At 36.4% G+C, this 24,895-nt stretch overlaps 16 protein-coding genes across 16 annotated transcripts, besides 2 other annotated features; 11 read left to right on the top strand and 5 right to left on the bottom strand.

Annotated features, from left to right (window-relative positions):
* Positions 1-31: 31 nt before the first annotated feature.
* BEWA_040860 (conserved hypothetical protein) lies at positions 32-953 on the top strand. The gene is made up of 3 exons (XM_004833443.1): positions 32-292; positions 328-657; positions 697-953. Exons 1-3 carry the CDS (start codon positions 34-36, stop codon positions 879-881), a joined length of 774 nt encoding a protein of 257 aa, XP_004833500.1. The 5' UTR covers positions 32-33; the 3' UTR covers positions 882-953.
* A 202-nt stretch (positions 954-1,155) lies between these two features.
* Positions 1,156-1,728, top strand: BEWA_040850 (conserved hypothetical protein; the record flags this gene model as incomplete). Its single annotated transcript, XM_004833442.1, has 1 exon — positions 1,156-1,728. The coding sequence occupies one exon, from the start codon at positions 1,156-1,158 to the stop codon at positions 1,726-1,728; it is 573 nt and encodes a 190-aa protein (XP_004833499.1).
* Positions 1,729-1,816: 88 nt separating this feature from the next.
* On the top strand, positions 1,817-2,959 carry BEWA_040840 (hypothetical protein; the record flags this gene model as incomplete). Its single annotated transcript, XM_004833441.1, has 3 exons — positions 1,817-2,517; positions 2,550-2,645; positions 2,681-2,959. The coding sequence occupies exons 1-3, from the start codon at positions 1,831-1,833 to the stop codon at positions 2,957-2,959; spliced, it is 1,062 nt and encodes a 353-aa protein (XP_004833498.1). The 5' UTR covers positions 1,817-1,830.
* Positions 2,960-3,102: 143 nt separating this feature from the next.
* On the bottom strand, positions 3,103-5,280 carry BEWA_040830 (conserved hypothetical protein; the record flags this gene model as incomplete). Its single annotated transcript, XM_004833440.1, has 1 exon — positions 3,103-5,280. One exon carries the CDS (start codon positions 5,278-5,280, stop codon positions 3,103-3,105), a length of 2,178 nt encoding a protein of 725 aa, XP_004833497.1.
* Positions 5,281-5,311: 31 nt separating this feature from the next.
* BEWA_040820 (hypothetical protein) lies at positions 5,312-5,647 on the bottom strand (the record flags this gene model as incomplete). Its single annotated transcript, XM_004833439.1, has 1 exon — positions 5,312-5,647. The coding sequence occupies one exon, from the start codon at positions 5,645-5,647 to the stop codon at positions 5,312-5,314; it is 336 nt and encodes a 111-aa protein (XP_004833496.1).
* Positions 5,318-5,359: a sequence feature (GA-rich).
* Positions 5,648-5,819: 172 nt separating the features above from the next.
* Positions 5,820-6,386, top strand: BEWA_040810 (conserved hypothetical protein; the record flags this gene model as incomplete). Its single annotated transcript, XM_004833438.1, has 2 exons — positions 5,820-5,854; positions 5,996-6,386. The coding sequence occupies 2 exons, from the start codon at positions 5,820-5,822 to the stop codon at positions 6,384-6,386; spliced, it is 426 nt and encodes a 141-aa protein (XP_004833495.1).
* A 5-nt stretch (positions 6,387-6,391) lies between these two features.
* Positions 6,392-8,958, top strand: BEWA_040800 (conserved hypothetical protein; the record flags this gene model as incomplete). The annotated part of the gene is made up of 3 exons (XM_004833437.1): positions 6,392-8,593; positions 8,627-8,794; positions 8,830-8,958. 3 exons carry the CDS (start codon positions 6,392-6,394, stop codon positions 8,956-8,958), a joined length of 2,499 nt encoding a protein of 832 aa, XP_004833494.1.
* Positions 7,557-7,577: a sequence feature (AT_rich).
* Positions 8,959-9,063: 105 nt separating the features above from the next.
* On the top strand, positions 9,064-10,259 carry BEWA_040790 (conserved hypothetical protein; the record flags this gene model as incomplete). The annotated part of the gene is made up of 4 exons (XM_004833436.1): positions 9,064-9,112; positions 9,150-9,282; positions 9,319-9,550; positions 9,588-10,259. The coding sequence occupies 4 exons, from the start codon at positions 9,064-9,066 to the stop codon at positions 10,257-10,259; spliced, it is 1,086 nt and encodes a 361-aa protein (XP_004833493.1).
* Positions 10,260-10,366: 107 nt separating this feature from the next.
* Positions 10,367-12,316, top strand: BEWA_040780 (conserved hypothetical protein; the record flags this gene model as incomplete). Its single annotated transcript, XM_004833435.1, has 1 exon — positions 10,367-12,316. One exon carries the CDS (start codon positions 10,367-10,369, stop codon positions 12,314-12,316), a length of 1,950 nt encoding a protein of 649 aa, XP_004833492.1.
* Positions 12,317-12,451: 135 nt separating this feature from the next.
* On the bottom strand, positions 12,452-15,885 carry BEWA_040770 (DNA polymerase delta catalytic subunit, putative; the record flags this gene model as incomplete). The annotated part of the gene is made up of 9 exons (XM_004833434.1): positions 12,452-12,556; positions 12,591-12,742; positions 12,776-12,922; positions 12,956-13,018; positions 13,054-13,288; positions 13,324-13,487; positions 13,523-15,308; positions 15,342-15,661; positions 15,765-15,885. 9 exons carry the CDS (start codon positions 15,883-15,885, stop codon positions 12,452-12,454), a joined length of 3,093 nt encoding a protein of 1,030 aa, XP_004833491.1.
* A 372-nt stretch (positions 15,886-16,257) lies between these two features.
* BEWA_040760 (exosome complex exonuclease rrp42, putative) lies at positions 16,258-17,176 on the top strand (the record flags this gene model as incomplete). The annotated part of the gene is made up of 3 exons (XM_004833433.1): positions 16,258-16,416; positions 16,452-16,673; positions 16,709-17,176. The coding sequence occupies 3 exons, from the start codon at positions 16,258-16,260 to the stop codon at positions 17,174-17,176; spliced, it is 849 nt and encodes a 282-aa protein (XP_004833490.1).
* Positions 17,177-17,194: 18 nt separating this feature from the next.
* BEWA_040750 (hypothetical protein) lies at positions 17,195-19,972 on the bottom strand (the record flags this gene model as incomplete). The annotated part of the gene is made up of 1 exon (XM_004833432.1): positions 17,195-19,972. One exon carries the CDS (start codon positions 19,970-19,972, stop codon positions 17,195-17,197), a length of 2,778 nt encoding a protein of 925 aa, XP_004833489.1.
* A 237-nt stretch (positions 19,973-20,209) lies between these two features.
* Positions 20,210-21,003, top strand: BEWA_040740 (hypothetical protein; the record flags this gene model as incomplete). The annotated part of the gene is made up of 6 exons (XM_004833431.1): positions 20,210-20,245; positions 20,342-20,432; positions 20,471-20,561; positions 20,598-20,647; positions 20,681-20,772; positions 20,806-21,003. 6 exons carry the CDS (start codon positions 20,210-20,212, stop codon positions 21,001-21,003), a joined length of 558 nt encoding a protein of 185 aa, XP_004833488.1.
* Positions 21,004-21,060: 57 nt separating this feature from the next.
* Positions 21,061-21,549, top strand: BEWA_040730 (hypothetical protein; the record flags this gene model as incomplete). Its single annotated transcript, XM_004833430.1, has 1 exon — positions 21,061-21,549. One exon carries the CDS (start codon positions 21,061-21,063, stop codon positions 21,547-21,549), a length of 489 nt encoding a protein of 162 aa, XP_004833487.1.
* Positions 21,550-22,136: 587 nt separating this feature from the next.
* Positions 22,137-22,700, bottom strand: BEWA_040720 (conserved hypothetical protein). Its single transcript, XM_004833429.1, has 4 exons — positions 22,491-22,700; positions 22,369-22,454; positions 22,272-22,329; positions 22,137-22,234 (listed from the first exon to the last, which is right to left on the bottom strand). Exons 1-4 carry the CDS (start codon positions 22,617-22,619, stop codon positions 22,172-22,174), a joined length of 336 nt encoding a protein of 111 aa, XP_004833486.1. The 5' UTR covers positions 22,620-22,700; the 3' UTR covers positions 22,137-22,171.
* Positions 22,701-22,902: 202 nt separating this feature from the next.
* Positions 22,903-24,864, top strand: BEWA_040710 (conserved hypothetical protein; the record flags this gene model as incomplete). Its single annotated transcript, XM_004833428.1, has 10 exons — positions 22,903-23,004; positions 23,044-23,214; positions 23,253-23,357; positions 23,392-23,501; positions 23,535-23,842; positions 23,876-24,136; positions 24,175-24,248; positions 24,296-24,458; positions 24,495-24,661; positions 24,700-24,864. The coding sequence occupies 10 exons, from the start codon at positions 22,903-22,905 to the stop codon at positions 24,862-24,864; spliced, it is 1,626 nt and encodes a 541-aa protein (XP_004833485.1).
* Positions 24,865-24,895: the final 31 nt, after the last annotated feature.

The following is a 24,895-nucleotide window of genomic DNA, read 5'->3' as shown; positions in this document are numbered from 1 at the left end:
TTTGCGTTATTCCCCATTCACTTTGTTTTAAGTATGCGAAAATTCAGTAGGATCGATGATCGACTGAACTATTCTCTTCGCCCTCAAGCTATTCATTTGAATCCTCTAAAATCTGGTCCATCATGTAGAATTTCCGTGGGAAACGTCAAGAATTCTGACGGTACCTTCACCGCCATTGGCGGTAGAACCTCTGTTATTTCCACTTTGCTATTTACACATGAAGCTAAAAACAGAAACATAGTTGGAAGCTTCCATAAGCCATGTTTGGAGGTTTATATTAGACCAGCGACAGGTTGTGGCTTCCATATCAAAATAATGATATAACAGGAACTGTAAAATCGTCTACAAGAGCAATTGAAGCCACACTGATAAAGATGATGGAAAAAATCGTAAATAGTGAGACGTTGGGAAGGATAACGCTTTCGTTTCGTATCCAAATCTTGGAGGATTCTGGTGGTCTGCTATCTGTTTGCTTAAACGCTCTGACAATTTGTTTACTAATCTCTGGGATTGAAATTAGAGAGTTATACTTTGCCGTTTCGTTTGGTATAGTCAAAAACGAAGATGAGCAGGAATGTGTAATATTGGATCCAACCGATGCCGAGGTAGATGGCTACTGTTCCACATCTCTGACACTTTTCTGTGAACCAAATTCAGGTTTGATTACACGTTTCTGTTAGTAATACTTGTACGCAGGTGAAGTGGCATTGCTAACAATAGATAGCGGTTCCGGGTGCTATGAAGATGAATCCTTACAAATTATCAAAACTATTGCAAAAAAAGCTAGTTCTCATTATCTTGCCCAATTGGAAGAACTCTATAATGAAAGCCTTGATGCGGCAAAGATTACTTTTGGTTCCAACAATTTTACCAAGAGTTAACACTAACTTCCATACTAGCGAGATAAACCCGTTTATTCTGATTTAGGAATGAACTATCTATCGCACACAGTAAGAATTGACATTTACATGCAATTAATGTTAAATATAAAATGAGACAGCAGGTTCATTATGACACATGCTCACTAGTGAGTCCTTAAAGCTGACAACATAATTAGGTTGACCTTTGATTTTTTATGGAGGAAAAACCATAGCACATTACGCATTTACTCTTATCAGTTTTAGTAATTGGTGGATTTATTGCGAACTATATAAGATGAAGTCGATGAAAGTTTTGGTATCCTTTCTTATTGGTTATATCTTTAAAAGTTTGTGCATGACTGGTGTTATGGCAAACAAGGATAGTCCACCAGCAGGACAAAAACAACCAGGTCCAACACAAGGTAGTGAACAAGACAAACTTGTAGACTCCGGATGCAATTTTTCCGCTAGAACAGATATGGGCGTATCTCCTTTTAGTTCTATTAAAAAAACCGATGATGAAATGTGCATGGTAAAAACCAACGATGATGTAAACACCTTTTTGTATTCATGTGATGGTGTTTCCGAGCCCGCAACATGCCCTGAGGTCGTAAAAGTTGACGATTCCGATGTGGATATTAAGACCCTTTTTACACAGGCAACATGTACCGACAAGACGAGTGAGTATGGAGGCATTCGTACATTTCAAGTATTGACCGGTAAAGCTCAGCGTGAGTTCACTGCAAAGTGCGTATGTACCAAGGCTGACGGCAAAAGTGAAACTATGACCATAACATCTTCCTTTGGCAAGGTCAACATTTTTGCTGTTGTTGGCATACTTTTTCTTGTTGCTTTAGGTCAATTTTAGGCATATCAACGTACTGTTGGTTACCTTTAACTAGTTTACTTGTATCTATACCCAATATCAAGCAATAAGAACCCTTTAGGCTCTTGTTAGTATTTATATAATATGCCCTTTAAGAAAAAACTAGTTGACCATGATAAGGTCGTCAAGCCAAAGAAAAAACTTAAACTTGGCCGAGGCACTATTAAGATTGGACCTGATGATGATAAGATAGTAAAGGTTGAGCGCGCTAGTGACGCCGAGGTAAAAGAAGAGGTTGTGGAAACAAAAAATGAAAATGTTAGGGTGGAAAGTAATGATTCTATCAAAAAATCTTCTCTCAGGGATGAAGTAAAGGATAACATCATGAATAAACTCAAGTTTGCCTCAGAATTACTACAAGTTCCTGTTGCAGGGGAACTATATGAAGAAAGATGTGCTTTAAAGACCGCAGAGACTATTATACTCTTTTGCCACAAGTTAGATCTATCCTTCTCAACTCTGTTAACTGCCCTAGTCTATTTACAGCTCTATAAAAACTCTAGTAAACAATGGAGAAATTCCAAACAGTATTCTATCGCAATTTCAAGTTCAAAACGCAAGAAATTTCTCAAGAGAGATGAGCAGTTTTTAACATGTGCAGCGTGTGTCTTGCTGGCATGGAAATATAAGGAAGATGAAATTGGAGCTACAAAATCTTCCAAAAAGTTATTTGATATAAGTACTACACTCTACAAGATAATAGTTAGCCAAAGTTCCAGGAAGACTCCGGAAATGTCCGTTTCTGCGTGGATGTTACAAGATAATGGAGATGTAAGTTTCTCTATGTTTTAATACCGTTGCAGGAGATTACAAGATTGAAGTCGCATATAATTGAGCATGAAACACATTTATTACATGCTTTAGATTATTTTATCGGTCCAATACCAATGCCACACACTGTAAGTTCATTACGTATCACATTTAAAATACTCAGTTAATTGGTGCATATGTTAAGTTTTTCGTAATGGCGGTATCTCTGGAAATTTCAGATCACCACGAATATGCCAAAAAGTTGCAGGATTTGGTTGAAATATTGATTCTAGATTGCTACAAAACGCAAATGTGTATTGATTATACACCAAACGAACTTGTGGCAATCTGTATCATAAAGGCCGCATGTTTACTCGCCTTTTCCTGCCAAGACAGCCCATTTCTTGCAAACGATAGTGAAGAAAATTTTCTTGAATATGCGATTGGTTTGTTATTTTGCTAATAGTAAAATGAATGCAGATATTGAAGGAAAATTAAATGGATTTATAAAATTACTCGGACACGGAGTTGTAACCTCCGAACGTATAGTCTTCGGATTAACAGAGATACAACGGTACGCCAAATTGTTTGAACAAAACAAACTATTTAAAGAATGAAAGATTCATATATATTTCTGTTGACCTCTATGGATTCAATTTCCAAACATACATCACCTTTACGTAAGTTTTCTGGATTCATAAATTGTGAAAAATCATCATAATTCGGTTCTATGATGCAAATTCCCTCATCTTCTGAATCAAAATCTGTTATATCAGACATACTTTCCTGAATTTGAGACGTATGTTCATCAAGGCCCTTTCGTATTACTTGCACCATCTTACCGCATTGTCGCACCTCATCACAAATACTAATGTAGCTCTCGTTTGGTCTAGGGGTATTCTCTATAAAATTTACCTTTTTTTGTGGAGTTTCCGATAGTGGTCCTTCATCCATACACCTGTCAAACACTGATAGGTCTATGGCATTTATTATGCCCATCCAAGGCTTATATTCACAATCATCATCGAATAATTCTACCCAGGGTCTCCTTGCGTCTCCAGAAATCAAACGTATGCGTTTCAAGAAACATGATAAAGGTATGACCCACCAATCTACACACTCAAAATTGCAGTGGAGTTTCTCGAAATGTATAAACAAATCGCTATCGTATACCCACGGATGAGGATGGATACCAGCCCTATGAATACCAAGGAATATATTGAGCTTAGTTTGTCTCTCCGTGTCATCAAAATAGTTGTGATACCTCCTCTTAAGATTGGTAAAAAGCTGTGAAGAAAGGTTTGCGGCACTTCCATGACCTTCATATTTGCGCAATGCTTTAGAGCCTGCGTATTGCATTGACAGCACATCACCCATCTTTTCATAATTATCCTTAACGAGTTCTAAAATAGGATCCTTTATTTCATTAAATCTTTCAGCTTGAAAATTAGGATTTGGTATATGCGTATCTCCATAGTGTATTGCATCTATATTTGAAGTTGTGATACCAATTCTGGAAAGCTGGTCTCTAAAGATGAATAAGCCCAAGTGCTGTGCTAGAGCACTAGTCCTATCCAAACAATCCAAACAACTGGATCGTAAAGTTCCAAACTGCACAGAGATAACATTTTGCCCACGTACATGAAAAAACCCAGTGTTTTCTAGAACAGTGTCAATTACTTCCTTCAAGACTTTCTTTGCAATACCATGTTCTAGCGCCAATCTTATATCTTTGGAAAAATATTTCAATTGAATACACCCTGGAAGCTCATTGTTTATAGCATATATTGCATCACCAAATCTTTTAGACAACTCCCCTTCGTCGGTATTTTGAGCATCCGATAATAAATTTAGGAAAATCAGAGGAGACCCATACAAAGAATAGAGTTCCTTGACATGCTCTCGCATGGATGTATAAGTAGGATCATTTTGATTAAATACTACAGGGGGCTTTATTAAAATAGATTGGCTAGTATCTTGGGACCAGAATGTAGGGGTTGAACCTCTTATTTGAACAAATGACATAATAGATCCTGTCATAAACCAATCATGTATTATTTGTTCAGTTTCGACATCGTTTGCAACGTGTCCATCAGCCACAATTCCTCTCTTCCTATATCGTGTGCCCGCATAGTAACGAGACCTTCTCGATATCAATGTCAAAGTTAGGCTTCTTCCAGATAAATTTAATACTGATTCACCGTAATAACCATGGATAATTTTAAGGCATAGCGGTTCGGAATCTCTGTAGTGCGATAATAAATTTTCAATATGTTTATAGTTAAAACAAAATTTTTGGTCTAAAAGAGCAGAATCAAATTCCGATAAATTTTGTTTTATATCACCTTGGGAAATATATCTATTTATTTGGACAGAATTTGTCAGATCATAACTATAGCTAAAAAAGAAGCCATTAGAGATATCAAACTGATTAAATAAATCGATATAACGTCTTTCGCTTTGTTTAAATGTGCAAGGATGATACAGTGGAATCAGCCTTTTTGATTCTACTATGTGAACCTCGTGCTCCAGAAAGAGTTTTCCGCACTGTTTTATATCAGTAACCAAAATTAGGTATGGTCCCTCTAAAAACGATATCATTCCGAGAATTCCATAGCAGCGGCACACAAAACTGCCATATTCATCATTCTCAACAGAGGGTAGAATTGTCCAGTTATTACTGTTCTTTTCAAATTTAATTATGCGATAGTTACCTTCAACAAAGGTCACTGTATCATCTGTTTCAAATACAGATGCGAAACGAATAGGCAGCCGTGTGTTCATTTCAAAGTTAAACTACATTGTTTGAATACAATTAGAGTTCTTCTTGGTCTTGTTGTTGTTCTTCTTCCTCCTCTTCCTCATAATCTCCATCATCAAGAAGGGCAACTCTAGCACTGCTCGCAAAACACTCACCTAACGACCTAAAACACTCAAAATTCACAGAAGTATCCTTATTGCAATGCTTTAATAACATGTCTATGCTACAGCCCGTAAAATGAGCTGCCGCCCGTTTTGATCTATCAATCAAACTAATCACTGGATTGTCTTGAGCATCATTAGCATCTTCAGCACAATTTGAATTGGTTGAGATGACAAAAATTAGGGGTATATAGACAGCAAAGGCCTTTAGCAAACGAAACACAACCATTTGACTACAGTGAAGAAAAACCAATACACATCTAATAGTAAAGACAACAAACAATTCAAATAAGATGCTAAAGATTTTGTTATTAGGATGTGATTTTCGTAAAAGAATGTTTCCACGAGAAATTAAGGGTTTATAGGGTGGGAACGACGAATGGGAATTTCCAAGGAAATAAATGGCCTCAAAAACCCACATTACCTTATATTCAGCGTTTGTGTAAAGACTGGTATTATAGATGTTTGTAATCGTGTCTCGGAATCCAATTGTACAAAGTCACTCGAAAATTTTGGAATGTGAGCACAGAAGTCTCTCTTAACCGGGGATACGTTTCAACTACTTTATGTCATCCAGCTTCGGCAGAGGAGTAAAACCTACTCCACCAGATCGTGGATCATTTCCCTTAGACCATGATGGTACATGTAAGGATATAGCAAAGGACTATTTAGCTTGTATAAAGGCCTCGAATGGAAACGCCTTAATGTGCAGGAAAATCTCCGCAAAGTATATGAAATGCAGAATCGAGAATAATCTACTAGCTGATGAACCGTTAACACACCTAGGATTCAGAGAATCTGATATTCAACCAGATATTCAAAAAAATGATATAGATCGTGACAATTCCGTCATAGAGCCAAGGTCAGAAAGGAAAGAAGAAAGGGGATTCGTGTCTGGTGTCTCCCTTGCTGAAAGTTATCCGGAAAAATCACTCGTGGGTAAATTGCTTTCAAAATTTATTGGTTAAACCAAATGGAGGCAAATTCTACTGTTGCTTTATGCAACAATCTTTCCCATTTAATTTACAAGCTGCACAATTCGTTGGATTATAAACAAAAGTTTATTTTGTTTACACACATTTTTAGTGTACAGGAAGAACACTACGCTTCTGAAGAAATGAGCAGAAGATTGATTATGTCTCTAGACCCAGAGTTTGTCTATATTTTGTTGAGATCTTCCTCTATATTTGTTCTGATTTCCCTGGAATTGACAAACAAACTAATATGTAACAAAGACGCAGCCAAACATATGTCAAACATTGTCCCATATATTGCCAATATTTTGTCAAGAATCGTGCCCAAAGCTGATTTCATTCTAGATGAATCTACAAAAATAATTTCTGATAAGCTAATGTATCAGAAAGACTTCGTATGGATCAAATTAGTGTATGAATCTCTGTTATGTTTGCAGAAAATTTTATCATACCTGGGGAAAAACAAACTTTTGAATTGCGTTACCCTAGATGAAATGCGTCAACCTTTAGAGTATTTGTTGAACGACATGTTTGATATTTCAATTGAAAACATCAGCTTTGATGGATCAAGAGAATCAGGAATTATTTTCAACCACAACAATGACCATGTACATACTTGTAATCTCTGCGATCTAATCTCCAAAAACGAATTCAAGGATGAAGCTTTATGTATACAAAACCTTTTCAGTGATCTTGATGCATTAGCTAGAGAACATCTAATTGATCTAGATAAAGATAAACTTGATGATTATGCGTCCGACGACGAAATCGATCTCTTTTCCCTGATAAAAGATGTTGGAAACACAATAATAACTGATATTGGCGTAACTGAAGGGAATAAGTTAGACAAGCAAACTGTTGGCATCTATCTATCAACTTTGAAAATTGTACTCGAGATTACTAAACGTGATGAATTAGCCGAATTTGTTTTATCGTGTATAGAATCAAAGAATTTTGATATACTGCAACTTCTCATTGAATTGTCAATAAAAGGTTCAAATGATCTTGGAAACCTAACAATTTCAAAAATGTTGACTAACCACTCTATAAAATTATTGGATAAAAATACCGAGAGACACAATGTTCTATGTTTGCTTGGATATATTCAAAAGTCCTTGGAGAGGCATGGTCTTTATCTTTTTAATGATAACTGTTGTGTAGATGAAATATTAAAAATAATAAAAAGAGCCGAAATCGAGTTACACTTATCATTGGATGAATTTTTTAGAATAGACAACACTGAATACGACTATCCCTGCACATTTCGTGTCTTAGAAACCATTTTTGTGCTAATTTGTGATCTGGATCAGTCTGTTGGAAATTCAGTTAACTCTATATTTACTATCATTCACAGAGTTATTCAGACAACTTTCGACTTTTTTAATCAAATAGATATTTCGAATAGAGAAAGAGCTTCGGATTACATCAGCTGTTGTACGAGGATTATAGGGTGTTGGATGACATTAGAGCCTGTTCACTTGCAAAGTGCATACCTTAGAGCTCTAAGTAATATGTTGGATCTTATCTCAGAGATGGACTTTGCCTGGTTATTACCAACTTTTGATTATATTGAAGTTTGTGATTTATCAAATGTCAATAATCTTATGACGAGCATGTTTAGGATTATTAACAGGGCAACTGGAAAAAATGGGAATGTTTATGTAAGTGCTCTAGACAATTTTGGCGATGAAACTCTAACTATGGCCTGCAGACATCTGGAAAGATTTTTCATGGATGTAATCGTTGACTTTGAAAGGCTTCTCCAGTCTTTAGAACCATTTGACATTAATCATACCACACTACCAGTGGATAAGGAAGATGTCATAGAAACCTTGATAACGAGTGCAAATTTCACACCAAGTTATCCAGTAGAACTATTTTCACCAATTGTTGTAGAAGTTGATGTAGGGAGTAAGCTGGAAGGCAAATACCTGTTTACATTGTCAGTATTAGAAAAATTATTTCTATCAATACTTGAAAGATATCACCATGTAAAATTTGTTAATCACATGCTAAAAGTTATAAATAATAATGAAGAACCATCTTTAGAATATTTCTTCCAATCACTTGCCAAAAAGAGTTCCTCGTATGATATTTTGCTTTGCAATATTTCAGTTGCTACCGCTGCAGCCTGTTTGTGTAGGATTACTGAAACTTCTGCAAAAAGACTTATAAACTCCAAGTTTCTACTCCTTATAATGGTTTGTCTCTATGAATTTTAAACATTTTATTAGGAATGCCTCGTTTATTCGTTTTTCTATTCAGTACCTGTGCGTATGAATGATTATTTGAGAACGGATGATGAAAGGATAAACCTTTGGTATAGAACAAGTCATCTATCTATGCTACTAATGCAGCACTATCCCGCATTGGTAGGTCTGTTCAATATGTCAATTATCAAGGTAAGTGACTTTATGTTAATTACGCGCGTTTATAGATGGGATTGAAATTGCCTCAACCAAGCAAAATTGACATGGAAACCTTGTTTAATGAAGAATATATAACTAGACAAGAGATCGTTGTAGCAGATTTCTTCTCTGCATTTGTATTGAACATAATAAACTAATCTTCATTGTATCAATGGGGGATCTAAATTGTTGTTTGTTATTTTCCATAAAGTTTTAAATACAATATTCCCTCCATTTTAGGGTTTAGCATATGTACCTAAATAATGGAGAAAGAGGGGAATGTCGCACTTGAGTCATCAGCTTCGGGCGATGGTATCTTATCTCCCTAAAATAACAGACTTATGAATAGGTTACACTGTACACATTAGTAATATCCCATCAAGGGTTGATGAATCTTCACTAGAAAGTGTTATGGGTCATTTTGGGAAAGTTCGCAAATGTAGACTAAAACTGGGTTATAGACAAGACAGTCCCGCAGAAGCGTATGTAATATGTGTATATACCACTTATATTAACAGATGGGTTGTTTATAAAGATGAATCTGAGCTCATATCTGCGCTAAAAGCAGATGGAAAATTAGATTGTGGCGGCTGCGTCCTTAAAATATCAAAATGGAACGGACCAATTCCTTCAGAAAACGCAGGATCAAAAAGAACACTTACAGAAGCGTCCACATGTCAAGATTCGTGTTGGTTTTGCCTCTCTAATACAAAATGTGAAGTACACATGATTTCTTATGTTTCCAAACACGTACGTTGAATGTATAGACGAGCATATAAATGTATAGTGTTATGTTGCGATTGCAAAAGGGGCCATATCTAGTATGCATACACTAGTAACACCAATATATCACTTCCCTTCGGCGGCATCGGCTCCAAAGGATGTGCAAGATGACATGCAAAAGATTGTCGATTGTCTAATGGATGTCGCACTAAAATCTGGAATGGGTGCAATTGCATTTGAAAGATACGTTCCAATGAGTATGAAAGTGGCTATGCATACACAAATCCAAGTTATTCCCGTACCATTGGAGTTGTCTATGCAATCCTTCGACTACGTAGATAGAGCTGATTCATTCGCTGACGCAAATAGAATTGATCTTGACGCAAGTGATGAACCGAGCTTTAACTGTTTGTCATCAAAAATCATGGGACTAGGTCAGTCTTATCTCTATTTACAGGCTGTTGGAAAGCTCAATGGCAAACTGACCTATTCCAGAAGTTTGTGGATCCTAAACAGGAAAAGTGGATTAAGAATTCTCCAAAATTTTGGGAGAGAAATTGCTCTATCGCTTTTGTCTGATAGTGACGTGCAAGCCATACCAAGCCTAAACAAGGCTGTCCAAGAGACGCATTTGGCACCAAGACAAGCGGCAGCTGATTGGCGCAATTGTATCGCAACAAAAGAGGATGAAGAATCATTCGCAAAGAATCTTACAAAATCTATTTTAAGTCTTTAAATAGGGTATAACTTTCACTCTATACACTACAATCGTCATAGTCTCCTTATTCGAGCATTTTCATATTCCAGTCATCCTAACCTTGTAACATAAAAATTTGTGCATAAATGGAGATAAACGTGTTGGAACAACCGTGTGAATCCGGCTCTGATCACGATGACCTCTCAGACTACAACGAAGATACCGACCAATCGGATTCTGAAGAAACTCAATTGGAATTTTTGGACTCAGACTCCGATGTTTCAGAGTACTCATTGGATGATGAATCGGGAAGTCAAGATTCCGAGGCCGATGTGGATGAAGAGACAAACCTTCGAATTCTAACTGAAAGCGTAGTTATTAGGTTGGCAGAAAACGCGAGTACACTTAAACCTAATCCAATTAGAAAGCTTCTATCGGCGTATGCCTGTGCAGTTAGTCATATCGCATCAGAAGAAATCAAGATTAATGCTGCCATTACACCAGACAACGAAAAGAAGAAGACAAAGTTTAAGTCTCTCAAAAAAGAGAATAGTAGGATATTAAAAGGTGTTAGTGATAGAATGAGGGAGAAACTCGAAAGTTCTAAGCAGATGTATGTGATAAAAAATCCCGATGTATACACACTTTTGGTGAGTAAAACGCTTGAGATGATGAGTCTATTTTTAAAACAAAACACTCTTTCCGAAAGCCCCGATGCTATTGCCTCTGTTGCGCAAATAGTACGAAAGTTTTTTTCTACGGCCATCATTCAATTAGGATTTGCTTTCCAGGTGTTTGATATTTGCAGGGAAACATTAATCAGTCTATCTTCCCCCCATGTTATGAAGTGGATTGCAGTATTTAAAAATACGAATAATCAGTTTGTTAAGATTGTATGCTCCCTTTTGTCTGGTCACCCTCAAAAGGCAGCCAGAATAAACTGTTTGCAATTTTTGCAGCAATACTTGACATGTTTGAAAGATTCAAAGTTGATTACAACTCAACTATTCCAACCAAAATCATCTTATCTAGTCAACGTCATACAACTTACAGTTACTGATGCTAAGGCTGTGTCCAATGAGGCCATAAACTTTTTACTTCAAAGGTGTTACAGAAGTCAAATAAAGGCAGTATATAATGGTTTAACCTTTAAAAACTTTGGTCTATTTAAGCTGAGCCAAAACTGCATAACAGAACTATATTCAGCAGTACCGTATCCAAATTTGTATACGCATGTATTTAGGAGTATTAGGGATTTGGGGATGAATATTCGTAGAGAGTGGACTACCGCAAATAAAAAACAGCCAGATCCGTTGAATGACGACAAGAACCGCTCTCTAACTATTGCTGTTTGCTCTTGGGGATTCATAGAGGCTATAAACATTTGGGTTGGTGTTGTGTCACGATCCAAAGATAAATTGGAGACTCTGATTTATCCCCTTGTAACGGTGATAACTTCTGCCATCAAAGTAAATTTACAGAATCTCAACTGCATGCCATTTGTCTTGCATCTACTTACGGCTTTGAACATCCTATCTGACGGTACTGACAAGTTCATTCCCATATCTTCGATCATTTTCCAGTTGTTAGAATCTCTAAAGTCCAAGGATTTAGTAAAACTGGACAAAGCTGCTAAGGAAACAAACTCCGTTCTTGAAAAAACCGATGATATTATGGTCAAGTTGAAATTATCAAATAAACAAATCCATATGTCACAAACATATAAAACCCTTTATAAGCATATAGAAATAGTTTTGGTAGATCATTTGGGAATAGTTTCACTGAACCCAAGTTTTCCAGAGTTTTCAATACCAATACTAACGTTCTTGAGGATTTATGTGAGAAACGAACACGTACCAGAGGAATTTAAAACGTGCATGACGACACTAATACAAGTTGTAGAAGATACATGTGAAAAAATAAAGGGCAGACGCCTGCAACTGGAAGGAAAGTCTGGCACTGGATCGAAATTGAAGGTATTCACTTCGGACTGCAAGTCAATACCTACATATAAACATAGGTTGGATATATTATCCAGGTATCAACAACTGAATAAGGAAAAGGTTACAGGCACAATGGCTGCGTCCAAGATTTAATCATATTCGATTGTTAATGCTTTAAACGTCTCTTCTAGCGACGAAAGCTCCTTTCCAGAACGAACTCTTTTATAGAAAATTGGACAATCCCTATTATCGCACATTACAGCGTTGTGAAGATTTCCTTGGCACCTATTATCGTTTATATTTTCTATCAAATTCAAACCTTTGACAGTGGGTCCAGAGTGTAAAATAATCATTTTCTTTTGTTCTCAGGGCTTCAAGTTTCTTTAAAATTACCTGTACACTTTATATAGATTTGTGTTGTACTCACTTCTTTGCGTTTCTTTTGACTGCAGTTTTCACAGAATGGTGGGACCTTGATAACACTTTTACATCCTAAGCATCTTTCAACCTTTTTTACAAACTTTGAAAGTGCACCATCGATTGAAGAACTCATGGTAATTATTCTCGTGTGTTCTCCGCCTGAATAATGTGTTTATAATACATGCAACAAACTAAAAAGTGAATCGGTGTTTGACATGATAACCTCAAACACACGCATGAGAGTGCTCTTTATAGATTCCAAGTAATGCTGAGTGTCAATTGGTAAGTTGTTCTCAGCAACATAGAGCGGTTCTTCAGCTCTGTCAAATTGAGGTTGCCCTAATCAGATTGTGACTAATAGTGATGTGTTACCTTTCGTCCCCTTTACTATGATATAACTCACTCTATCTCCAACTCCAGGAGCCTTTCCAGGGTCTGAATAATTGTTTTAAAAGTTAAAACTGCAATACCTCTTTGTTTTAATTTTTTAGCGAGCTCCACATGAGGAAGTCTGGTATCATATTCAACCTTCCCAAGAGATTTTGTAACAACCAAAAGACTAATGTCAATTTCGTTTCTCAAAAGTTCACTAATCTTGCTCTTTACAAATTTTATAGCGCCTTCCAAATCTAAATCAACTAGAAGTAGGTGCAATACTCTCTCCATCATCTGCTGGACTAAAGGACAAAAATCCCTTCTTACAGTCTATATATGTATGTAAGTATCAAAAATAGAAAAACCTCAATTCCTTTGCAATCTATCTTTTCATATGTTGTTGCATTGCTATAAAATAGCCCAGCATACCTCTTTTTGTTCAAAAGAAGCAGAGGTCTATATACCTTTTCGAAAACTAGAGTAATTGGTTTTGTGGCTTCACTCGTAATCTTAGCCGCTGCTTCTATACCTAAAATACGTTATAATATTACAATAGTAAAATACCCAGTTCTATTGCCTTTTCTATCTTGTCAGTACCAAAATTAATCATGACAGAATCTGTATCACCATACACGACTTTGGCATTAGCAATGTAGCCGTTTTCTGCCGTAAAATGGCTTTCTATAGACTGTTTTGTATTCAAAATCATGCTACGACCAAAAGATGTAATTGCGGTGGCAACTTCAACACATGGCAAAAATCCTCCACTCGCCGCTCCAGTATAACCGTAGACTGAGTTGGTGGTGATTTTCAGGGCAAGCTGACGTCCATCGTAAACACTCTTTAACATAGGATCCGTACAACTGGCCATTAATTTCTTGGCCCTTTTTCTGGCTTCAATCAAGTTGCTAACAATAATCGGCAGAACACCAGTTCTAACAGACGACTTTATAAAACAGAGTCCTTCGTGGCCTGGAACTCTAGTAACATGTTCTGGAGGATATTTGTCAACTTCAGACGTAGGAATAAGTGTAGAATAACAAAGGTTATGAGCGATCATAATTGATGGATATAGGGATTGAAAATCAAGTACAGCGATAGGTTGCTTATGGTACCCTCTTTGTGGATCCAATACAGTACCTCCTTCGTAGCCTGCCTCATTTGATGCATTTCTTGAGCCAGTACTAAGCACTGGAACAGCATAACGCATAATCTTGCATTGACGATAAATTTGCATAGTAACACGAATCTGCTGACCCCTGCTAATAAGCATTTTTATTGGAGTTGATGTGACCCTAGCCATTTCTACATAATTGTATAGCAGCAAGAGCTTTTCTATCAGTAATAACGGCAGAATTCCATCCTTTAAACAATAACTTGCTATTCTCCTACGATCAGCAGATGATCCTAGCTGTAGTTTTGCAATTGTAGAATAGTGAACATCTTCTTTTTGTTGTTTCAAAAATTCAAATGAAACATAGTTTAAAGTGTACGATTTTAGCTTGTGATCGCGGCGGACTAAATCATAGACATCAAATAAGATCCTGCCCTCTATGTTAATGTCTTTATTTTCATATGTTCCCATTATATTGTTGCTAACAATAGCATCCTTGAAAGTGGTCATCTGTTTTTTTATTCTAGGCAACTGTGAAAATCGTTCCAAATTGAGAACAGATGCTCTTGTAATCAAATACGGAATATCGAAATTTATAATGTTGTACCCGGTTACAAAATCTGGGTCTACATATCTGAAGAAATCACTCCAAGCCAATAATAATTGATCCTCAGACTCAAAACATAGAACATTTGCATTATGCAAAGGATCACATTCCTTAAGTGTGAAAACAAAATTCTGTGTTTTTTCCACGTTATTTCCATGAGTATGTAAAACGGAAGATATTTGAATCACAGGATCATTATTTGCATTAGGGAAACCTGGCCCTGAAAACTTTACACATTCAATATCAAAGGACAATATCCTGATAGGTCCGATAGATTGCCATTCCCCCTCTAGTGGCATTGAAATAATTTTATCATAGTCTGCCATAACTTCAATATTACAGTGACTAGTCTTTTCTATACCGGAACATACAGAATATGATCCCTTGGGCAATTTCAGCCAAGATCCACCAACCACTTCTCTATCCAATAAAAATCTCAACACATATGGTAAATTAGCCTCATATGTAATCCGATGTAGAGGAATACGGGCATTAACATTGTTAGGATCAAATACCTGTAATGCTACCCCGGATTCAATAAATGTTCTGAGAGTTGACACCATACGTGGCAATGCCACTGTGATCTTGAGAAAATCAGTCTCACCATTATCTTTATAAAGCATTAACGACTACAAATCATTAATTTAACTCAATTTCCTTACCGTTAATTTCACTATAGTAATGTTTAAAACGAAACGCAGAGACCTTTTGAATTGAGGCTGCTCAGACAAGTGTTTGCTAAACAGGGCAATGAGATCGGTAATGTGCTCTTCAGTAAAATTCTTGGGTTTTTCAATGTAAAAATATGGCATGAAATTCTTGAGATGAACCAAAATGCTTTCTTGCTTCTTGGTCACACCGTAAAGTCTAATTATCGGAGTTTCGGTTTTTTTAGCATTGGAATGATCACCGGCCATATCAACGACATCGGTGTCGATGGGAGCGTAACCATATGTGTAGTCTGCATCTGTCTGAAAAAATACTAGTTGGTAATTATAACATTGTATGAAATAGCAAGCTTACTTATATCATCTAGAGTGCCTATAAACAAACGTGTATGGAAAAGTGTTGTAGACAAAACGTACTGTCGCTAAAATGTGGCCTAAGAAAGGTCATGAAGAACCTTTCATAGTTGTTGCTTGTTCCATAGTGATTATCAAAACTATGTTCATCGAATGGACCTGGTTGATAGTCTTCTATAGACATTATGATCTAAATACTGCGGATATAAATATAATGTGTGGATTAAAGTATGATTAATCCCAGGAATAGCACAAGTTCTATAACATGGTATCGTTTAAAATGAAAGGATACTGTGCCAGTGTCTAAATTTCACACATTGGAGCACTTTAAATACGGAGCAATAAAATCATGGATTGTCGTTTCTTGGAAACTAAAAGACCAAGAATAAAATAGAAGTGTTTGACGAACTAACTGAAATAAAGTAGTTGCCACGTGTGTCGTAGAATCTCAGGATTATGCGGTTCAACACTCGTTCCGTTTCAACGTTTGATTTAACTCTGAAATGGGTCAAAACCCATGATTTTATAATTTTGCGTGGACAAGAAAAAAATACCCATGGATTTTATAAAAAGTGGCATAGCTCTCAACCACCGCATAGACGGAAGACGACTGGACGAACAAGCGAAGATTAGTGTAATCCCAAACATCTCATCCAACTCACATGGAAGTTCACAAGTATTTCTTAATGACAACATCGTACAAACTACAGTAAATGTATGTTTAACCTCTGATTAAAATTAAATTTCTAGTTTTCTATCGCATCTCCTGATCACTCCGCCTTAGATGAAGGAATGGTTGAAGTAACAGCTAGTGGAGCATATATTTTTGAAAGTGATGAATCGGCACAAAGAGAAGATGAAGGCATTGGGAACATTATCGAGGCACTGCAATTCCAAAAGAACTTTATCGACAAGAAAATTCTCTGTATTATGCCAAATAAGTTCGTATGGAACCTAAAAATACACACCACGGTATCTCATATAGCTAAAAAATATGGAATTTTTAGATATTACAAAGAGGAGGGTCACTTCTTGACGCAATTAGTATCGGTATAGTTACAGCTTTAAGATGTTCTAGATTACCATCTGTGGCTGTTATGCTAAAAGATGAAATAGAAAGCTCGGACGATGACAAAAATCTCCAAGTAAAGTTGTCTGCCGGGTTAGAATATATAACTTTATACACAAAAACTCTCAGACTAAATACCGAAGTTATGGACATCGCAAAAAAACTACCAATAATTACAACTGTCGCTCAAATAGGTTCAAAAAATGTCTGGGGAATAACAAAGGAAGAAGAAATATGCTCCGGTGGATTTCTATCTGCAGCCGTCTGTCCAGATGGAGAATGTGTTGGAATTAAAATCAATGGTTCATGTTTTTCAATGTCATCGGTGGATGAACTCGTCAGAAAATGCTGTACCATAGCTGTAAATAATCACGAGGTTATAAATGAAGCCATTGCTACTATATAAACAAATGGTTGCTACATTTTATTGTGGATCGTGAAGACCAGTGTCATCAAGATAATTTAAAGGACTAGATTCTAATATTTTATCCATTCTATACATCTCTTTCTTATGGTTCATTAGAATCTTTTCAAGAGATCGCATTCTTGGCTTTATTTTTTTCTGTCGCAAGATTCTATTGTTTTTAATCTCACCACATTTGGAAGCATTATCCCCTTCCGTTTTCCAAGAATAGGAAGGATATAGGTTTCTCCTAACGTATTCTTTAATAGGAGCATTGAGATGGTGAGGAATATGCGATAAATCTAGTCTGGAATGTTGGATTATTCGAGGATCTACGTCCCACTCATTTACATATGGTGGTAATTTTAATTTTATACGCCATGATTCGTATTCCTGACATCTGAGAATAGATGTATACAATATGAAACCCAGCACTTCTTTATCTACTTGGATATTTAACGATTCTATGAGTTTATCTGTGGTCCAAACTCCCCTTGTGAACAACCCGAAAGCGGCCATATAAACAAACTTGGCTATTCTATCATCCAACGCTTCAATTATCAGTCTTCTCAAAGATCTATTCAAAACATCCTCCCTCAAAGCATTTGGATCGTCTTCTATTGGATCTGGGATATCAATTTCATCAATATCCCCGTAATACTTTTTTCCCCTCATTTTGCCTGTGAGTGTATCACTATATGGTCCCTTTCTTCTAGCTTCCTTTGGTATCTTTTCATAGGGAGAGACCACTTTACATTCCAGAGCATTTATCGCTTCATTTATCCTATCTAAATCTGTATTTAATCTCTTTGAAAGTTCTTTATCAAAAATCTCCTTCTGCTCCTGTTTTTTTAGCAACTCTTTTATAGAACCTCTCTCTGTTTTACCGTATTTTAGCTCTACATTGGCAACCGTTTTAGTAAAGTCATCGTCGAACTCAGTATATGGTACTCCTAAGCGTTTTGAAAATTGAATCTCCCTTATAGTTGCTCTCTGTTTGTATGTCAATTCTTCCTTAGTGTCAAGAGCTTTCTTTGCAAGTCTTAGTGTACCAATTGGGAGATGATCTGGCAAACTTGCCTTGAGAACTTCTCTCTTCCCTCCTGTATAACCAGCTGCGAATATAGCACTGGCTAGTGAATTGTAACTTGCTTCCGAAAGATTGAGATGGACTGCACATATTTTCTGCTTTATAAGTTCCACTGTGTCTTTATAAGATGAACATATAGCGGATATGATAGATTTATCTTTAGTGTCATTTTGTATTTTATCCATAATAAGATCTGTAAGAGGTATAGCGAACGAATCTAGGCGCCTTTCTAATTCGTATTGACTATTTTTAATTCTCTTCTTAAATTCATCCTCAGATTTGTATCCAAATGCGTATGCAAGTTCGCTATCAAGAATTGGTCTACCGACAATTTTTTCCAACAGAAGTGAACATGAATTCATAAACACGATATCTTTGGCGCACTTGAATATTATGGCTAGCATTCTTCTAGTTTTTTCAGGTATATATTCGGATAAATTCTTAGTGTTTTTAGCATTTTTACGATATTCTAAATGATCAAATGCATTTTTTATATCCTCCTTAGGAATAGGCTTAATTTCTTCAGATGTCGTTGCGGTATCCATGAATCCATGTGGTTCATCTATCCTAAAAAAAAACAACTTCTCAATAATGTCGATAAGCTCTGGTCTCACAATCATATTGTACATTTTCGAAAGGAAACCTTCCTTTAATGTTATTAGTGATATTGGATAATCTGTAGTTTCAATTGTAGAATTATATTTTGGTGATTGGGAGAGACGAGCCAAAATTGAAGAAGGAATAGATAATACTAGTTCATTTGTATCCTTTTCCGTAGAATATTCGGTGTTGTTCAAAAATATGGCAGATATTTCGTTATAACGTTTTACCTTATGCATCAAGTTGTTGCGGAGTGCTTTGGAATACTTTTTCAAATTTGTAAGTTTTCGACTCTCCTTGCTTGACATAGAATCTGAAGAAGGTGAATTCATATTATCCTCATCATCTGTCTTAGCTTGAAGAAAATCACTCCAATAGTATTGAAAATCTGTTTTTTGATGATCTCTCAAGTGATACAAAATAGGCACAATATGGTAGGAATTTGGAACATATTTAGATGATAACAAACTAAAAATAGAATGAAACATCCTTTTGGATATGGAGAGTGAAGCTAAATTGTCATCGTGGCCTGTAGAGTAAATTATCTCTCTAGAATTATCTCCACTATGCTCATAATTATCAGAATTATCTGATGATTCCGCTGTTTTATTATTTTTTTTATCCTGTTTTAATTTTGGTCGTTTTGGTCTCTCTTTATCCAGCGGTTTCTTTGTCATTCGTGTTTTTGTCTTAATCTTATTTCCATCATTTTCAGAGGTGTTGCTCTCAATCTGTCTCTTTGCAAACAATCTAAATCCGAAGGTGCCATGGAATCCATTTCCATATTCATTTGTTGTCCCTTTTTCATATTCGGAATCTGCTGGAGTATGCGTATATATATGTGAAGATTCGACAAAGGAAAGGTATTCTCCATTGGAGTCACTCTTCCAGTACACCTTATTCGGATGAAAACCCTTGGAATCCCGTACTAAACCCTGGGAAATAAAGAATGTACCCCGTCTGCTCGACGTGTAATCTCGTACATAGTCAGGTCTTGGAATCCACTTAGCACTTGTGCAATCTTTACTTGATTCAACCAAAGATAAAGACGATTCTAAACCCCAAAGTAAACATAGTACTATGAAATTTGTACTAAATGATGTTGACATGAATTAATCAAATTTTCATCTTTATAATGGACGTTATTTAGTTAATTTGATATATAGATTTGCAATTGTTGAATTTTCCATTAAATCACTGATAAACACCAGAGGTCCCCCTGGTGTGTATGTTGTGGAATCACCGCGCAGTTTCGGTTTTTATTTTTACTCTGACACATTCACCAAGTTGGAGTATAGCGTAAAAATTCTCGAAATGTACAAGACTTCTAGCAAGAATTCTTTGAAATGAAGGAAATTGATCCGTTGGTCACAGTCGAAACGGTTTGTTTCCTTTTCTGATTGCAACGCAGCCCAAAAGTACTACTAACTTTGCAAATATTATGTCAAATCATTCATTTGAACAATTATTGTTTACAGATTTGTGGATTTTACCATCCCTCTGCCTCGTTTCCTATAGTATTGGATGAACTACCGCAAGAAAGTGATATGTGTAGTCTAATACATATAGGTATGTTTATTGTAGCGTAATAACTCCTCTATCTACAGGAAATCTAACGAACCACGATATATCGGTGAATCACCTTTCCAGACATGAACTCCTCCTTCTCATATCTGATGGATCACATGGAAAGGACTTGTAAGTACAAGCAGACTCTATAAATAATTGTTGTAGAGTGGAATATCTCTATCGAGAAAGAGTATTTCCCGATGAATACAGAAACGGTGAGTGTTGTTCCTTTCATTAAAGACATTCAGAGGGAAGTAATTCAGGATATGCCAAATACTATTTTGTATATCCGTGCAAATATTCTGAAACATCAGTTCACAATAGTTCCTGGTTGACCAAGGTATCTGCATGTATGCCTAGAATGTTTTCGTAGAACTTAAACCGCCATTCACAAGACAAAATAGCTGAATCAATTACGTATATACCAGTAGTAACTGATGAAAAATACCTCAAGATGGTTTCAGTATTTCTGCTGGAATTATCTGATACAAACTCAAGCTCGTTATCATCTACAAACGCCTTCATAGATACACTGGTTCAAAACAAAGCTAGCAAAGTCATTGGTGAGTAGTTTATAAATATTAATCATGATTTAGTACTTTTGGATTCGTCATCTTTAAATACGAACATGCTTCACTACCAACAAACAATTTTATCTATTGTGGAAAGTGGACAAGCCAGGAAACTTAATCTCTTTGTACACTTTGATGTTGGAACAAATCCTCAAGATACAGATGGTATATTGGCAGAGTTTAACAAGAGCTTGTACGATGTTTTCAAGGGAAGACACTCTGCTGATGTTGCCAAACAACTATCATTTAATCCAATATCTGTACCTAGTGGAATCCAACTTATTAAACATTTGCTCGGGGCAAATGGAACACAGCTGGAATCATTTGAGGAAGTCATTAAAAGGTATTTATTTATATCAAAATGCAAAACTATCAGCCCCGAGTTAATTATTGATAGTGTTGAGAAACACACCGAATCTAAGGATAATTTGGGCATCGAAAACGTCCTGGAAATCCTTGAGGGTATTAATAGATTCAAGATGCAGTTAGCAGCTAAACGTCTAGAAGATGATGTCAAGAATCTGCTAGCCGTTTCCAAAAAGTAAGTAAAAATCCATTTGTTACATGTATTGCAGGTTTGTAAGTGAAAATCGCAACAAAGAGAGAAAAAATACCATCGCAAATATTCAGAGTACGTCATAAATATGGAGATTAATACCTTGCAGAACAATTCAAACAAGTTCAAAGTGGCGTCGTGGCTATTTTAATTATTAGCACACTTTTAATCCACTGTTTCACGGCAACAAATGCATTTGCTCTTATTAAGAGGTATTTAACGATATCCCAAAAGCATAATACAGAATCGACGCTGAAGCAGGAAATAGCATGTCCGAGTATTTTGAATCCCTCTCGAGAAAATGTATGTCTGTGTATACAACAAAATAATATCCAGATACGAAAACAAAATGGATATTCCTGTATGTACTGGCCGTTATATACCTGTTCTTATTCGACTATCTTGGGGAAAAATATCTTAGGATGGAAAGGGTAGACAAGCAAAAGTACAATAAACAAAGGGTGCGTATAAATATAGTTCAAACAACGTGTTTAGGAATCACTAAAATATCTAAACAGAACAATGGTAAAAGCTTCCGAAATCAAGAATAGGATAAATTCTTAAATATGAATGGTTCTAATGTCGATGTTTTTGTGTTTATAGTGACATATCTACTCTATTACATCATTTGTCTTCGATTCCCACAAGTCAAAATAGCTTAAAAGTCTCGGAGCCTGTGATTAAAATTGTTAAAAATGGGTAGAAAATAACCAGTTTCTCGAGTTGGTGAACTTCTTCTGTGTTTAACCATGTCAATTTGTCTCCATTTCTAGTTTAATTTGTTATAATATGGTATTAAAACACAAACCTGTCAATGAAACAAACTACTGGCTCAAGTTTACCGTCGCAGTCACGCTTGCCCATGAAGACGAAACACTTTTTTCCAGACGGGAGCTATTGTGCAATAAAATAATAATGTATTAGTCAAACCTCTATTATAGTTGATCTTTTGTTTGGAGGAGGTGGCCAATATATGCACCTTTTGTGAAGTAGAGCCGATTTCACGCTCTTAAAAAGGGAGTTGGCGCTTACATGTCTTTTAAAACAAGTAAACACCATCTCAGGCGTAAAACCTCATTACCAACCTTAATATCGCCAAGATATTGGCGGTCTATCAGTATTATCCGCGTCAAACAGACTGGTGTGCCCACACCTGGTCAGCTTTGGACCCGATAGTGGAGTTTAATTCAGGGAAAAGAAGGATTTGTCACTCAACGTTCTTATGGTTTGGGATATATTTTATTATATTTCTGCTGGAGATGATGGGTGTTTATATTTGTCATTAATTTCAAAGAAACGACGTCATTTACTCACATGTCTCTAATATAACTTATTTTGCACAATGTTTCAACCAATTCGTACATATAAGTTGAGCCCCTTTTCTGAGCTGCGTCTAGTTACAGAGACTTCCTTCTCTCCAGTGTCTATTCCGCCTTCGGTCCTGGTTTGTTTGCTCTCGTATTCGAGTTACAAAGTCTATTAGCTCTTAAACACGCCTTTTAATGACCCTTCTGTGCCTTGCGAAAGGGGATCAGCGGAAATTTTTGGGAGGGAGCTCATCCCTGATATGGAAATATCTATTGGAGAAGGAGAAAAACTGGCAATCTTTACATGGGTAGGATGTACACTTCAGGTTAAAGGCCACGTTCAACAGGTTTGTAATTTTCAGTATGATCTATCATAAATGTCTAGGAATATGAAGCATATGATAATGCTATGAGGGAATATTTGAACCTGGTAAATGCTTTGGACGCCGAAAGAGAATCTGCCGCAATAAAAAATACACATGGACCAAGGGTATCTTCGCGCTTGTGCATTCATAAATTTACAGATTTTGGTTACCGGGTCCCCGTCTAGTGGAAAATCTTCCATATGTATGATGCTCTGTAATTACGCCCTTCGTAATGGCTGGACTCCGGTTTTTGTGGAGGCCGATCCTAGGTATAGCATTACCCCAAATTTTACCAATTTCAGGGCATCGACCGACAAGAAACCTCTAAACTTTTATCCTGGCACCATTGGGGCCACTGTGGTTACAAGCATCGAAGATAGCCTACCAAGAAATCCACTAATACATTTCTATGGATATTCCTACATTCAGGATAACGAATGGCTCTATCTGCATGTTAGATCAACTACTCAAAAAATCACATTTTTATTGCAGACATGTAAGACCATGAGTGTGAACATCGAATTAATGATGGAGCAAAACCTAAAGTTACAACCTCATTCTAGAAGAACCGATGAGGTCAAGGATATGGAAAAATATATAGCTTCGTCAGGTATATTTTTACTCTCAATATGCGAATTAACAGGGCTTATTATAAATGCACCTTACCAGGCCAGCAAAGATACTATTGTTAGGCTTGCAGAGATATTTAAAGTCACTATGATTGTTGTAATAGATAGCCCTTCAATTCATCAGGATTTGGTAAAGGCATTTACGGTACAAAAGAATACTATACCAACAAAGCCTGCGTTCGACGGATCTGGAGTTGATTTTGTATCACCAAACTTGTTGGGAAATTTGGCTTTTGCTCAACCTAATGAACCTGCAAGTGTGGCCACTGAAATAGGTATTTATAGCTGTATAGATCATTTCAAAACCAATTAGACAATCCCAAAATTCCAAAAGAGAAGCGGCAAGTTCTTGTACTTGGGGCATCAAAACTAGAAGGAGTTGTACCGGTATAAATACCTTTTCATACCACTATTCATACACATGGATACTACAGGTTGATAACGACAGACTAAAATACTTGAACTTTATGTGCTGGAAACGCTATTTTGAAATTGGATCCTCCGGGAAATTTCATGTAGTTCGTTTTAAAATGCTGGACACAAACTTTGTCTTTATTGACACCATAGAAGCTTTATCAAAAGATGCGTTTCCTACAGGTACGTTCCAATTAATTTCAGACAAACTAAATTTAGATGAACAATATTCAATGAAATCCAAAGAATTATATGCATCGCCCTGGAGTGGTGATCCCTTTGTACTAACGAACTCTATAGTGGCGGTGCCTGCCACAGAAGACATGGATCTAATTCCATACTCCAATATCATCGCATTCTTTCACATCCGTAGTGTTGAACTTAATGTATATCCTCAATTTAAATAGTAATGACAATTGTTCAGGAGGATACCACTCAAAACTTTGATGGTGATATGGTGGAGGATTCCGAATCAGTAAAAACTTACATACTCGAAGCAACATGTCATTCATTTTACTCCCCTACATCACTTCCCAAATTTCTAATTGTACCTGGGAATCTAAAAACCATGAAGTGGATACCAAACTAATAGACAATCCAATACGCACTGCAACTACCAA

The sequence above is a fragment of the Theileria equi genome (genome assembly GCF_000342415.1).
Source record: "Theileria equi strain WA chromosome 2 map unlocalized gcontig_1105316255037, whole genome shotgun sequence".
In the NCBI taxonomy this organism is placed as follows: domain Eukaryota; phylum Apicomplexa; class Aconoidasida; order Piroplasmida; family Theileriidae; genus Theileria; species Theileria equi.
The sequence above is the reverse complement of the archived record's forward strand: the minus strand, read 5'-3'. Positions and strand labels throughout refer to the sequence as shown.